The following is a 14,865-nucleotide window of genomic DNA, read 5'->3' on the forward strand; positions in this document are numbered from 1 at the left end:
CAAAGAGTAATTAGAAACGTCGGGGTACAATAGAACCAGGTCTTTGTGCATCTACTCATTGTCGCTTTGTCTGGCAGCAGACAGTCGGAGACCTCAACATCCCCTGAACATGCAGCCTGACTGATGTAGCACCTGTCACTATGGGAAGGGAAATTAGAGACATTTACAATTGCAAGAATTCAGGACTGGTGTGATAGTTTCTTTTCTACCAATGAATGCTTCAAGTTTCATATAATGATTGACTGTCACACAGGTGAAGGTCTCATCGTGATGTCTACATCTTGCAGGAGGATTCAGGTTATTATGCAGTGGAGAATTTCGTTCACGGTATTTCAAACTGCCGCGTCGTCTTTCAACTTTAATCTAAGTTCACACGTAGCCGCCGTCAAGTCTTCTATCCGGAAAACACACAAAAAAAACAACAAACACAATCGTGAACTTCTTGGTTTCATAATAAAGTTTATTCTATATTACAAATAGTATTTTGTTCTTGACTGCAAAATAGGAATGCATCATATTTACATACACAGGTATACAATTAATTATAACAAAGTTAGAGAAGCTCGCCTTACAGTATATCGCCCAGGTTTCAGTTTTCTCTCTCTCTCTCTCTCTCTCGATAAGATACTCTATCTTTCAAATATGTTCTAGTAAAAGTCTTTTCTAGCATGTTTCTGTGACACCTGCTTTAACACTGAACTAGGAGGACAATTCTAGTTCCTACAAAAATGTTTGAAGGTGGAAACTTTATCTGTGCTCTTGGCAACACAAGGTCGCTACAGGCAGATGACCCTTTGTTGCAGAGGAAAGGGATCGGACGGGGGGGAGAAATGAAAGACAAGTCTGTTACACTGGGGGGCAGATTCACAACGACAGTCGGGGACGCTCGCCTTGTGTTATGTATGAACACGTGGCTGTGAGGGAGAAACTTTGGCTATCTAGGCACAGTTTACATTGGCTACATGAATAGAGCAGGAAATTTGAAATTGTCTAAAGGGTGTTTCAGTCGTTGATAACTAATCTAGTCGCTCTTGCGGGTTGTAAAATTGGTCAGTTTTCCATTTGATATGTTTTCTGCACGTGTCCAGCAGACACCTTGTGAATGTACCCCTCCAGGTTGAAACAACGTAGTGTACAGTTGCAGACGATGAGTTGGATATCTCACGTACATTTGACAAAAAAGGCTAAAAACAGTCACTTGCCAAACAAAGTCTTAAACACAAGTCTACAATCAGTCCCATCTTGTGTGAAAGTTCCTCTGTGTGATAAATCACATGTATACATAGTTTCCTACTTTTTCTTTCTAATTAAAAGGGATAGGAACAGTACTTGTGGAGACCCTTATCAAACTCCAGCTTCCAGTTTTTGTTTCTAGGAAAACAAGATTTCAGAACTCACCTTCTTTCTTGCTTTCTGAGCTGGGGGGGTTGGGGGTGGGGGTGGGGCAGTTGCCGTGATGAATTAATTCAATGCAGCAGACAAACCTTAAACCCAATAATATTAATAATAGCAGCAAAGAAAGAGCAAGACTGGGCTCGCATCTTCTATCAAAGCCACAGAGGCGACACCGGTGTAACGGAACCTGATGGACTGTAATGGAAGACATAGTTTAAAAGACAAGAAGGATGGTAGATTGTGTCGTCTCGTGAGATTTCAAATGTACAATGAACAGTTGGCTGTCAATGACCTTTCAGTCGCTAGTAGTAAAGAAGTATATAAATATCTTTGAGCAAGGCAGTTCCATTTCGTACCATCCAAATAGGTCAACATGCAAGGGTATATATTATTTTTCATTTAGCATCTAACACGTCACAAAAAACATGAATATGAGAGGTCTGCAGGGGATGAACGGGATAAAGGTTCCACCTTAAACGAAAGTTAGTTTTTATTACATGAACAATCCACTTTTTCCATCTCGATTCTTCCAAGCAAAAGAAAGATAAAAGAACACATCCACATCATCATTGCAAGGCTTAAATTTCTTATTTTTCTTTTTTTTTTTTAATAAGTTTCTTAAATTGTTTATGTTTTACATGCGCTTAAAAAGCCAATAAAGGACCCAAGGTGGACCTAGGGCGGTCTTCACACATTCACATCACCACATGGGGCACGTTGTCAAGGCAAAAGAAAGGGCAGAGGTCAAAAGATACGGAGGGCGCCTCCATCATCTCTCTTTCAGTCGCTCTCTCCCACAGTGGAGGTTCACATCCAACAAGTCTTAGCAACTTTAATGTCTATCATTTACTTGTTATTCTACCGCGATAAATCACTTTTGCTCTGTTCCTGCTCTGCTAATCGGATTTTTCTTTTCTTTTTTTTTTCTTTTTTTTGAGGCTTGGAGAAGGCCGCCCCCTGCCGCCACTGAGGACAACTACACTAATACAGACAAGAGCGCCTCGACAGTTACACACTGAAGAGTTGGGATTTTGCTGTATGCAACTAGCTACCATCTCCAACGGTTGTGCAAAACAAAAGGAAACTGGTCAGGAGCCAGACACAAAGGTGAACGGTGTGCCGAGAGCCGGAGAGACCCGGGGACGATGGAAAGAGAAAGGAGGATCAGATCGTGTCGCCCTCAGAGCCTCGCAACTCGACACACTGAGGTCAGAAAAAGTCACACAGGGTTCTTTTTAAGTTCCAGTCACAATATTTTTTTGTCCTTGTAGTGGTTGTCTTTTACATAGTCCTTTTTTTTTTCAGTCATTTCCTCAGTGGCACTTTACAAATACATTTGACCGTATTGAAAATTTCAAGCTCCTTTGGTTTTCGGCTGACTGATGAAATCCATCCCGTTTTGAATTCTCCACACAAAAGTCTTTTTTTTAAATAAGAACATCCAAGGAAAAAAGGTGCTACTCTCCCAACAGAGCCCCCTTTAGGTAGCAGTCAGCCATCTCTGACTTCACTCCACTGAATCACTCTTGTTGTGAGTGATCAAGCAAGTGTCTTACAGTCCACTCCTCCCTTCAACCTTCACGGTGGATGTAGATACGTGGGCAGCTGCTGATTGTGTTTCTGTGCGTGTTGTATGTGTGTGTGCTTTGATAGACTGCCGCAGTGACGACACGAGATTGGAAGCAACTGCGTCTGGGCGTTTGGGTTAGCAGTCGAAAGAGAGAGTCTTCCAGAGTTGGTTGTGTGCTTCTTTCAGAGGATCCAACTTGAGTCGAGGAAGGGGGGGGGGGCCTCTAGGGTTGTGTCTAATCGGGTCATTTTGCAGGAACCACATAAACCGGACGGAAGCAGAAATCATGAGCATTTTCTCTCAAGTTAAACGTATGCTGGCCAGAGAAAAATGTGCGGATGTTGCAAAGGGGGTACAAGTTGGAGATACTCTGGTTCGTAAAGTTTTATTGTCAGTAATGTCTCATTGAGGGAAAAGTTCAGAGAAGCACTCATCCTTCCCTACCCCGATCAGTCTTAACTCTTAAATACAACTCCAGCTACATTGAAAGAACACAAAAACATTCTAGGTTTGCCTGGACTCGCCCCAAATTTCACAGATATGTATGCTTTGTTTGCAGGTACAGTGTAAACTTGGCAAACCATCCATCCTTGCATGAATTTTCTTCAGAGGTGTTCATTTGGCTTGCAGTCATCATTTTTCGATGTTTCCTCTCGTCTGTATATAGTGAATATAGAACTACAATAAGCTGGACTCTAGAGGTGGTTTTAGTTTAACTATCCTATTTTGGAAAAAAAAGTTCAACAAAATGGATGCCCAACAGTGTGGTTTTTAAAGAATTACATGTCAGTGTAAATTCTTAAAGGCAACATAAAAATGTTTCCCTCTTACTTCCTCCAGCAGGGGGACTGAGGTACGCCAATATGGCCAGCTTTCAAGCAATCACCCCTTTGAGCGCTCCCTGTGGTGCAGCTGAGGGCTCCCCCCACATTGCATTGTGGGATTTGCCAACTTAAGCTCGAACCCACCCTTCAAATATATTCAGGTAAAACTAGTTTATGCAGCAAAATGGATGAGGAAACGGGAATATTTCTTGTGGGGGGGAAAAAAGGTGGAGGAAGAAGTCATCTTTGAAAGGCGGAGGGAGGAAGTCACATGATGAAAAAAGATGGGGACAAGTCTTCACTCAGGCACGGCTCGGTTTCTGATGGGGTCTCTTCCCAGTGCGCCCTGGGAAGTGCGGTCCTCAGCTTTCCAGACTCATGAAGGCCACCACCTGCTCCAGCTTGAAGGCCAACCTCTGTTTCCTGGCTGCATCATCCTGCTCTAGTGAACACACAATCTGCCAACAGGACAAGAGGTAAACACACAAACATTAGTGGAAATGCTGCTTTTTTTACAGTAGAAAACACTAACGAGTGAGAATAAATGCAGCAGTGCAGAATGTTGGCTTTGAAGAGACTGTAGCTGACTCCTTGTGGAGGATGGAGCTAACTTACAGATTAAAAGTTGACGTTTCTCCACAGTTGCAGTGGTGCACAGGAAACAAATGCATCAGTCAAGTAATCGGTGAATTGCTTAAGGCCTGGTTCACACTGGATGTGTGGCGTGACTGCTGCATCACGCTCCTCATTTTGTCTACTCGGATTGACACGGACAGAGAGACAGAGAGGATCTGCCCTTCACCTGATGTAATTATAACCAACGCAGAGTAACCCTGTGGTTGCAGCCTCCACCTTCTCCACATACAGCTACTGATATAGCTTTAAATGTTTATCGTGTATTCAGATTCAGTAATATTGTTGGAATATTGTGAAAAGAGCGGATGAAGAATAACAACTTGAGATTGTTGACATACAGAGTCCTACAGCATCATGTCTCTATCACAGTTGTGATGTGTTTAGAGTGACAATGTTACGTACCTCCTCGGTGTATTTGCCCACATAGGAGTAAATCTCACTGAGGGAGCTCATGGTGTTGAACTCATTCATGTGCATCCGTGACTGTTCTGCCAAGTAGGCATTCATGTCCTGGTCGCTGATCGCCTGCATCTTACCGATGTCCGAGTAGTATCTATTAAAAAGAAAGAAGAAGAAGAGAAAAAAAAAAAGCATGAACATTGTTAGATAAAGTGAAATTTAGTGTGAAACAGAATCACAGATTTCAGAATCACAGATTTCATCCAGTGGAGTGTTTTTACAGAGATAGTGCTGCTGATTTCCTTGGAGCTTGATGCTCTTTGAGGATATTTAACTAATGTACGTAGCACGGAGGTAACAAGTGTGTTGCATAGTAACATAACTGAAATGCAGTCATGTTAGACACCGACAGGCCCTAGGATTTAACTTTGAGCACAGTACAACAGTACACACACCCACACACACACTGCATTGAGGTAAAGGCAATCAGTCACTGTCAGGAGCAGCTGTGTTGCCCCTATCAACTATGTTAATTAAAGCTGCTTATTTACATATTAAATTCCTGCAGCTTCAGCCGCTGGAGGACAGGCCCCGTGTTTGGCTGGCTGATTTGGGGGAGTGTGTGAGAGAGAGAGAGAGAGGGGAGATATTTTGCCAGGAAATAAGTCTTCAGAGCAGAGGAAAAAGGCAGGTGGGTGTTGGTAGTAGCTTTTGCACAGAGGTCACACACACACACACACACACATATGAACACCTGTTCAGTGCTGCAGGGCAGTTGTCGGGGAGCTTGCTAGCAGGGGATTGTTAGTGTAGAGACCAGGTGTGCTTGCTTTAGGGGAAAAGACTTAAGTAAACAAAAAGTTTTGTTTGCTTGAGACAGTCATCAATAATTCTGAATTTAAGCCTTAAGGTTTTGAATTTCAGATTTCAGTTGCTATCATCTATGTTTTCCCCTCTGAAGTTCTTATTGCTAATAAACATTCACAGTGCTGGTAAAAAAAAAAAGGAGGTGTGTGAACCCTTTGATTTAATAAGTAGTCCAACCTCATTTTGCAGTGAAAAGATGAAAAACAAGTTGTTTGTCTGTGTGCAGCTTCAGCACAGACACAATATTCCCACTCTCTGAAGTCACTATACAGCATCGCTTGTGTGCTAAGGTCTGGACTCTGATTGGACCACTCCAAAAGGTGGATTTTCTTTTTGAAGCCTTTCTCCAGAAGATTTACTTTGATGTTCAGGGTCATTGTCCTGCTGCATCAGCCGGCTTCTGCTGAACTCTTCAGCTGTTGGACAAGAGACTCTGACATTATCCTCCAAGTTACCTTGATGTCTTCAAATGATCTTTTTAATCCTGCACTGTGAATGTTTGACTCATTATTTTGAGCCAGTTTGATGATTAGTATAACATTTCTTCTCAATGTCACCTTTTTCAACTTCTTTTATTATCAGTTTTCTTGTACATTGACCACAGCAGGGTTAAACTGTACTTGTGTTCTGTCTCTACAGAGTTAGTCACAGAGACTGATCGCCATGCATCTGCTCATCAGGTGAGAATCTTTATAAAAGAGTTTCATAAACAGAAGGACATTTCATTGATGCCTCTTTCAGCAGGATTTCTTTGCTTTGCATGTTTTAGATGTTTCCCTGCTCCAACAGACCTGATGCAAATGAACACGTCTTCATCAGACTGTTGCAGCGCTTGCTTATGAGCTGACCAGGTTCAATCAGGTGTGTTGGAGCAGGGAAACATCAGGAGAAACCCTGCTCTACAGTATTTAGTCACAGGAGTGAATGCCAATTTTAATGAAATGCTTAATTTACTAATTCCGCGACACTTCTCCATTTAATCGCAGCTCAAATGTGTCAGAAGTTCAGTCAGTCAGTCCCACAGAAATCATTTTCTGCTTATAGCGTCCAAATATATCCACGTATGACTCTACACTGTGTCCTCACACTTATTTGTGTTTATGAGACACCACATGCAGACAAACAGGACTAATGAGTACAGTCCTGAGCCTGAAGCTCCTCATTTGATTCCACCCATTCAAGCGGGGCACACACACACACACACACACACACACACTCACACTCACACACACACACACACACACACACACACACACACACTCATCCTGAGGCTTGCCTTGTGACGAAAGGTACAGACACATAAATACTCTGAACGCCTCACAGTCCCCCATCTTTTATTCAGGACAGGAACACTAGCTTCCCCTGATGACAAATAAATTTAATAAAACTCTCATTTTAACAAATTACCTCCTTCTGCTCCCTGCTACTATCAAAAATGCTCTCTCTCTCTGTTTTTTTTCTCCTTTCTTTTTCCTACACACACACAGACTCCTCAGTACTGTGGCTCTCATGCCCTGGGTGCTCACATTTATTCCTACTGTGTTGTAATTTGGATTGTGTTTAATGGCCCATTGATCACAGTGCTAAAATTGAGTGAATGCATTGGAATGAAACATGGCTAATGCAGCTTTTCTGATCTTTCCACTCACATAAGAGAGAACACCCCCCCCCACACACACACACACACACACACAAATCCTCTCTTCATCCATCCAGTGTATTGACGTGTACAAATGTCTGCTTTTACCTCTCCACCCAGCTCTTGTAGCTGGGGATGTCCTTGGCGTAAAGCAGCTTGTTGGAGGGTGAGTCCTTCCCAAGGCGGTGTTCTGAGGTGGAGCAGGAGTCCATGAAGGTCTGAGCCACCACAGACAGGCAGGCATCTGTGATGCTGCTCTTGTGGATGTCAAACACAAACTGGGGGTTCTTGATCACATTCACCCAGAAACGCAGAGGTAGGCTGCAAAAGAGTGGAAGAAAAGAAAAACATTTTTCCATTGGTGTCGAACTAGGATATGGTAGCATGCCGTTTCATTTTGCAATATTTTAACATTTCATTGTGAATGCTTCAAATAGCCGTGTAAACAGAAAAAGAAACAAAAGGTGCTAAATAAAGCGAAAGGTTTATGTTTGGTTGAACTCCTCTCTGAGATTAAGTCCCGAAATGCCACATATTTAAATTTGCGACTTCCAGCCAGGCAACACTCGCGCACATACTGTATTAAGCGCCGGGCAGGGGGACGAGGCTGCATTCACTTTGCAAAGCTAGTACACAGACCAATGCCGATGTTTCTCTATTTGATGTGTGTGCTCAATTCAATAAAGCCTTTATCTTTAGAACCAGGTGGTGGCTGGCTCTCGTTTTTCCAGCAGTGTCCAGAGGTCCTCACTGGAGCAGCACAGAGACACAGTTCATATCACCTTGTTTGTGCAAGTGGCTTCTATATTTTGCACCTGTCCAGAATAATAAAAACATACAAGTCTGTTGTTCATTTGCTGTGCTGTGTTTTTTTCCCTCTGCATATAGGGCCCATCTTATCTGTGTGTTGTGTCTAAAAGGGCTCAGGTGGTAACAAACAAACTGCGCGTGCTTACTTGGATCTCTGTATCTACACTATTCTCTGGGGCTGCGTGAGGGTTTTAGCTGACACAGCAAAAAATCAATTAAAACCATATTTGAGCTCCAGCCTGAATGAGTTTCTCTGTGGCACCCAAACAAAGGAGGCAAGGGAGGGGGGAAAAAAACTAAACAAAAACAATAAAAAAAAGTGAAATGCAATCATTTAAATATCACAGGTGCTGTGATTTTTAAGCACTTGTCCAAGCACAACCTCCCACAAAGCCATTCACAAGCTCACCAAAGAGGATTTGGATTCAGAGGATGAAAAAAAAAAACTGCACTATGGATTTAAAAATTAATCTAAGCAAATCATCTATTGGGATTATGCACAGGGATCAAAGGGGATATTAACACCACTGCTATACCACTGTGATTGTTGACAATCTGCCGCTACTGCTGCTGCTCTGTGGTTTAAGTCGATCGGGGTGTGATGTTTTAATGTAGAGTTTCCGCTGCATAATTTAGTGTTCAAAGTGACCACCATAATCACACGTGCACTTTATCCGCTGAGTTGAAAATAGGCAAAGCATTTTTACTCACACTGTGTAGTTTTTTTGGACATGATTAGTCCCCTTTGGTCAGGGATTAGGTTAAATATCAGCTGCCAAGATCAAGGGCATCTCTTATTCAAGAGGAATTACAGCAGCTGAGCCAAAAAGAGCTCATGTATTAAAATAACATTTCTCTCTCTATAAATGCAGGACAAGCAAAATGCAGCCAATTCAGAGCAAGAAAGATTATGATTGATGAAAGTGTGTGATATCGTAGAACTGTGGCTTCTTTGCCCACTAGTTAATAGGCAGCTATATAATATGCGCTGCACTTTATAGAGTGGCTTTATTTACATGATTAAATACTGTTGTGTGGTGCATTTCGTGGCTCAAAGTAGACTCCGTTTTCAAGGGAGCGAGTTATAATGCAGGGCTAACTCTGCTCATTCCTTTCCTCTCACTATATAAACAAAAGAAAGATTTAAAGATTGCAAACCACTATCAAGGAGCAAATCAGCACCACTGTAAATGATTTACTCAGCCTGGTTATTAATATTTCAACTGGTAATATCCAGCATATGAAAACAACAGTTAGAGAAACACACTCCATGTAGTTGTAGGATGTTGTCCCTCTTCTGCAGCAGTGAAATTAAGTTGCTCGCCACTCGCAAACAAAGGATCACACATGTGGTGAATGCAGCACAATCTATCCCATTATGATAATAATCCATTCATCCAGCAACTTAAGGTTAAAACATAGAGCTCTATGAAGTACTTGGGGATGAGGATGGATGTCTACGTGCAGAGAAGGTGAGCGTTATTGCGTGTGTCAGCTGTAAAATAATTAAAAATTCTGTTTGTTACCATCTCAACATGCACGAGATTCAGAGGAGTGAGGATAAGCAGGGATGCTGACTTGCTGTCGCCAATCCAAAATATACCATCTGGAGTTGCTTTAGGAGCCAGCGAGTTAGTTCATACACACATACACAACTACACACAATTTTAAACAATGCACCATCTAATATACAGACATGATTTATTTAAAAAGTAAAGAGGGGTCAGAAAGAAATTCCTATATGTACTGCAGGTCCCTTTCATCTGTCAAGCAACGAGCAAATCAATTTTAATTCCAATGCAGGGGATTTTTTAGATAAAGCTTCTATAACCAAATCATCGGTTTATGAGTTCTTTCTAAAATAAAAGGTCATGACAACGCTAAAATAAGAGGCAACCTTGTCACAGGATAAACAACTAAAGCCCCAGAGACTGTGATTTAGTTGGCGATGATGCTGGCGGGGGCAACAGTAGGGTGTAGTCGTCTGTCGATCGACTGCTGGGATGGGTTGTAGTTAATGGTGTGTATGATGATGATGGGTCTGCTAGGTTTAATAGTACAGGGGGGCCCTGCATAGGAGGGGCACTGGCAGGATTATTCACCGCTATCAGACAAAATGACAGTTTTTGTTGCAGCAAAGATCACAGTTTTTTTGAGACGATTAAAGGTTAAAGGTAAGAGAGAGACACACAGGCATATACTACTGTGTGTATATATATATATATATATATATATATATATGTATATGCACATCCCACATCTGAGACCATATCTGTGGTGGCATCAGCATTAAACTGTTGCTGTGCAATCTAAGTGGCTTTTCGTGATGGTGCATTATGATAAATTGCTTTTCATTCACAGTTCTCTAGTGTGAGCCCATTCTATTAAAAGTCTAATGTAAGAGCCCGTCGCGCTCTCAGGAAACACTTAACACGTTGTGTGAATGGCCCAAGAAAGCACACATGGGTAAGGACAAAAAGCAGGACCATAGCATGAAGTAAATAATACTTCTTCCTCTTCTTTATCCCCCTACCAATTCCGTCTCTATATTTGTCCCCTGGTGCACATAAATTTTATCTTCCCATTGCCACGGTTCTCCTGAGCCTTGGGCTGAGTGATGCATGCTGGGATCTTGGCAGAGGCCAGGAGGCTAATGAGATATTAGTGTGCATTTAACTCCCACTGAGCTCACTTCCCTTTCTTCACCCCTTTCATGCCTTCTCCTCACCACATTCTGGTGCACTGCTGGTTATTTAACCAGCACCAATCTCTTCAGGTGGAAGCTTAGAGGTCACGATGGTCTAAATTAATCAGCGGATATTAAATTAGAGGTGTACTTCCTGCACCTGGGAGTGAACATTTGTCACTATGGTGATTTCCACAGTGACGGGCATTTTTTGGCCCAGTTACCGGTGATAACGGATGGAGAGTCTTGGCAGCCAACTGGATTAGCCCCTAGTGGTTGGCTTTAATGAAGATTACACACCCCTGTGGTTAATGGGTATTAGAAAGGGAAGATGCATGCGGTGAGGCTCGGCACCGACACTGGCCAATACCGCGGCAAGGCCATGTGAAATGTACCTAAATAAACTGATTATGTCTGCAGTGCAATAAAAACAGGGTGGATGGAAATAAATTATGAATGGAACCAGAGGTTGATTCTGCCAAAAATGGGCACAAACTCCACAGGGTCCATGGGGGAGACTTGGACTGGGCCAATTTTTCTAGCATATCCAGAAATAGGTAATCGGATTGAAGCATGGGGAATTTAGAGGCAAAGTCAACACCTTTAGTTCATTAACATTTACCAGTCACTGGTAACAAGTCCTTCAGTTCCCCATAGCTTTCATTTTCCCTGAAGTGTCCACCTGTTACCTCATATATCCAAAGCCTCCTGATTAGTGTGTTATCTGGCAGACAACACTGAACACTCACCAGTTGCTCTTCCATGTGTGTCGAACATGTGGGTCATGGATGTTGTGTTTGTCCGCCTGTTCGTCCAGGAAGTCAAACATGTATTTGATGGCCAGTGGCAGGGCGCTGCCTCGATGGGCCGTGCTGAAGATGGTCTCAAACAGGTCATCCACAAACTTTTGTAATGTACCCTGAGGAGGAGGAGGAGGAGGAGGAAGAGGAGGAGGAGGAGGAGGAGGAGAGATGGAAATAAAACATTTAACACCGTAAACCAGATTAAACATCACTGCAAAGAGAGAAAATTCCTGAAAACTGTAAACAGAACATTAACACATACACAACTAAAACTGCACTATCTCTATTGAACAGGGCACAAAGAGCCAGTGAATGACATTGTTACTGTCTAGTAAATTTGGGAAACCTACCAGTGCTTAGCTGACAGAAAGATTGGATTTAACTCGAGAAGTGCAAGTCACTTTGTCCCTTGCTTCGATGCTTATGTGTCTGACTCCTATCTAAGAGACCCGGCCCCTAAATCCGCTTGCAGCTTTGATGGGGGAAATTGTTATTTCACAGCTGACTTTTAATAATATCTGGGAACAGGAGGCGCATCTCCTAAGCCTCTTTGTGCTGCCGGATTAGCTCCCACACTGCACCATTGACCCTAATTTGATTTAATGTTGGCGACTTTAAGGAGGAGGAGGAGGAGGAGGAGGAGAAGAGAGACGACAGACAGAGAGTGAGAGAATCTAATCCTCTTGTAAAGAATGAGCTGATGGGATGCATGGGAGAAGGCGAGGGTGAAGGATGGAAATGAAACGGCAGAGGTTTCCTATCAGGGAAAAAAAACTGCTATTAAGTGTGGCAGATGAGGTGTGTACACGCGCTGGCAAATAAAAATCCAATTTGGGTCGGAGCAGGTGACCGCATCATGGAATCAAGAGGTAAAAGAGAGTGGGAGGAGAGAATCCTGTTAGTCCGACAATCACGGCTATAATTCTAATGTGGCTCACATTCCCGACAGCTTATCCTTTTCTTTTTTTTTTCTATGAAGATGGAATCACATATCACTATATCAAGCCCACAGGCCTTTCAAATGACAGTGTGCATTAACAGGCAAGAGACGGCCTGACATTTTGTATGCGTGCCTGCATAAAGGTGCGTACGGAGACACTAAAAAACTTTGTGTGAGCCCACAAATGCCGACGCTGTGACATTTTATGTCATCATCAATCTCCGGCGGACTTCTACGTCAACGCTGTCATCATCACGGGTTTCTCTTGTTTCTCTGCAGGAGCTCAAACTGCAGACACACTGCGACACGGCTCCTCTGCGCGACCGTCCACCCTGTCATTACGCCGCACTCTAAACACAATGTGTCACGCGGATGTTTTGATGCCGCCGCGCCTCCTCGGCGAAATGAGACACAAGCAAACAACCGTGAGAGGAGAGAGGAGGAGGAGGTTGAGATGGACACGCGCTCCCGAGTGTAAAAGTGAGGGGCTGAAAAATGCAATCTCCTCAACGCACGTGAGCGTCAGAGTGACACTGATGGAGCTAATATGAGAGACGTCAGCGGCGTTGCCAGGGAGAGGTATTTATTGGCACGTTGAAAGCCAAATGCAGTCAATTATACTGCTTGTCTCCTCCGTCATTTCTCACCAAGAAAGATGGCCAGCCAAGATAAACCGTTTATTTCACAAAAACAGTCCATCTGGAAAGATGATGTGCTGTCTACGGTCAGGATCCACCTTCCCTGCACTCTGCAATGGGATAAGATAATAGCAGGGAAATAGAGCACCGTGCAGAGGCCAGGAGGTGATGTGCACAGGTCCGGAGGTCTAAACAGTAACATGTCATGGTGCTACATCTCACTTTCTAGGGCTTCGGTTTGTTTATTTGTTTCTTTCACGTGTCATTTTGTCACGTCCTGTTTCACAGATCTTTCTGTGCTGACCGTCTTCATTGTGATATTTGTGATTCACAAACTATTCTCCAACACTTTTACTGCGTCCATGAGTCCCAATTTCCAGGACTCTTTACTCAATCTCCACTGCAGGCACACTCTTATTTTCCACCCCAAGAATAGGCCCCTTTTTTTTTTTTGCATCAAATTTAACCTTTAAAACTCAGTCAACAGCAACATGGCTCAGGCTATTTTAGTGACTTAGATTTGCACACTGGGAAGTCGAGACTCCACTCAGATTTAAGCTATAGTGACTCAAATAAAAGCTGCCTGAAGGTGCCACATAATTTGTGGACATGTGGCATATAACGGTTAGTTTTTGTGGTCTAATAAACACAAGACATTTCTCTGATGGAAAGTGGATCCAAAAACTATTTGGAATTTCACTGGATCCGAATGTGCCTGCCTGCATAATAACATTACCTTTTTGCCTCTGCAGCTCTGTGTGTCTGATAGAATAGGTGTCTTGATGTGAAAAGAAGAAGGTGTTTTTGTTTTATGTACATATATATATATATATATATATATATATATATAAAAGAGTGGATTGGTAATTTACATTCAGTGGTTGGATCAAAGTCACATTTCCCGCTTTAACCAAATGAACTGCTTCTTCCCCTTCCCTGGGGCCATTGTTGAAAGAAACATTCAAAGAGACTCATTTTATAACCATTTATACTTTAGCCTGATCATTTTTTTCCCATCACACAAACACCTTACAATACCGTCATGGAAGTGTTTGTATTTAACCTTTTAGTTATGCGACTGCATCAATGCAACAACAATAATAATCATAACACAACAACAAGCAAACCAACAGAAAAGTCTATTTTCTCTTTCTAACCTGAGGGGATAGAAGAATACATCTGAATAATCTTTTCTGCAGAGATGAATAATCCAAAGGAAACACCTTGAATTGAAACGGTGAATGTATTATGACTCACTGAAAACTACGGTGAAGGTCGGAGCGACTTTTTTTTTTTAAGCCTTTCACCCAGTGAACTGCATCAAAATGCAACAGATGTGACAGATACACTTTTAACCCTCAGCCATATGGCAACGTGCAGCACAATAAGATAAGAGGAAGCATTTTTCCAAAGAAAAGACTTGAGATTTTCAGGCCACAGATTGCTCACCTTGGTCGCCAGAAGTCGCGTCAGGTAGATCTCGGACACCATCTTGCTGCCGCGGTCGCCCTCCTTCTGGTCGCCGTGCTCATGGTTCTTCACCAGGTGCCAGACCTTGACCCCGCTCTCCAAGTCAGGAGTGATCATGGGAGTGCGAGAGCGCAGGCTGTCAGGACTTCCAGTGTATTTGATCATATTCTCTGTGAAGAACAAAAAGC

General features: G+C 42.7%; 1 protein-coding gene and 2 long non-coding RNA genes across 3 annotated transcripts in view; 2 read left to right on the forward strand and 1 right to left on the reverse strand.

The window, feature by feature from the left end:
* The window catches only part of LOC131456212 (uncharacterized), a 78,971-nt gene extending 76,501 nt beyond the window's left edge, over positions 1-2,470 (forward strand). The window contains exon 4 of the long non-coding RNA XR_009239894.1: positions 2,334-2,470. This is a non-coding gene — a long non-coding RNA (uncharacterized LOC131456212). The remainder of the gene's footprint in view (positions 1-2,333) is intronic.
* plxna4 (plexin A4) overlaps positions 1,868-14,865 on the reverse strand; it is a 183,659-nt gene continuing 170,661 nt past the window's right edge. The window contains exons 28-32 of the mRNA XM_058624311.1: positions 14,657-14,847; positions 11,576-11,745; positions 7,439-7,651; positions 4,828-4,978; positions 1,868-4,247 (exon numbers count right to left, since the gene is read on the reverse strand). Of these exons, the coding sequence (XP_058480294.1) occupies positions 4,152-4,247; positions 4,828-4,978; positions 7,439-7,651; positions 11,576-11,745; positions 14,657-14,847 (821 nt within the window). The 3' untranslated portion in view covers positions 1,868-4,151. The remainder of the gene's footprint in view (positions 4,248-4,827; positions 4,979-7,438; positions 7,652-11,575; positions 11,746-14,656; positions 14,848-14,865) is intronic.
* On the forward strand, positions 4,167-6,472 carry LOC131456213 (uncharacterized). Its single transcript, XR_009239895.1, has 3 exons — positions 4,167-4,265; positions 4,432-4,596; positions 6,331-6,472. It is a non-coding gene; the product is annotated as an uncharacterized LOC131456213 (long non-coding RNA).

Source organism: Solea solea, chromosome 3, assembly GCF_958295425.1.
Source record: "Solea solea chromosome 3, fSolSol10.1, whole genome shotgun sequence".
Lineage (NCBI taxonomy): Eukaryota > Metazoa > Chordata > Actinopteri > Pleuronectiformes > Soleidae > Solea > Solea solea.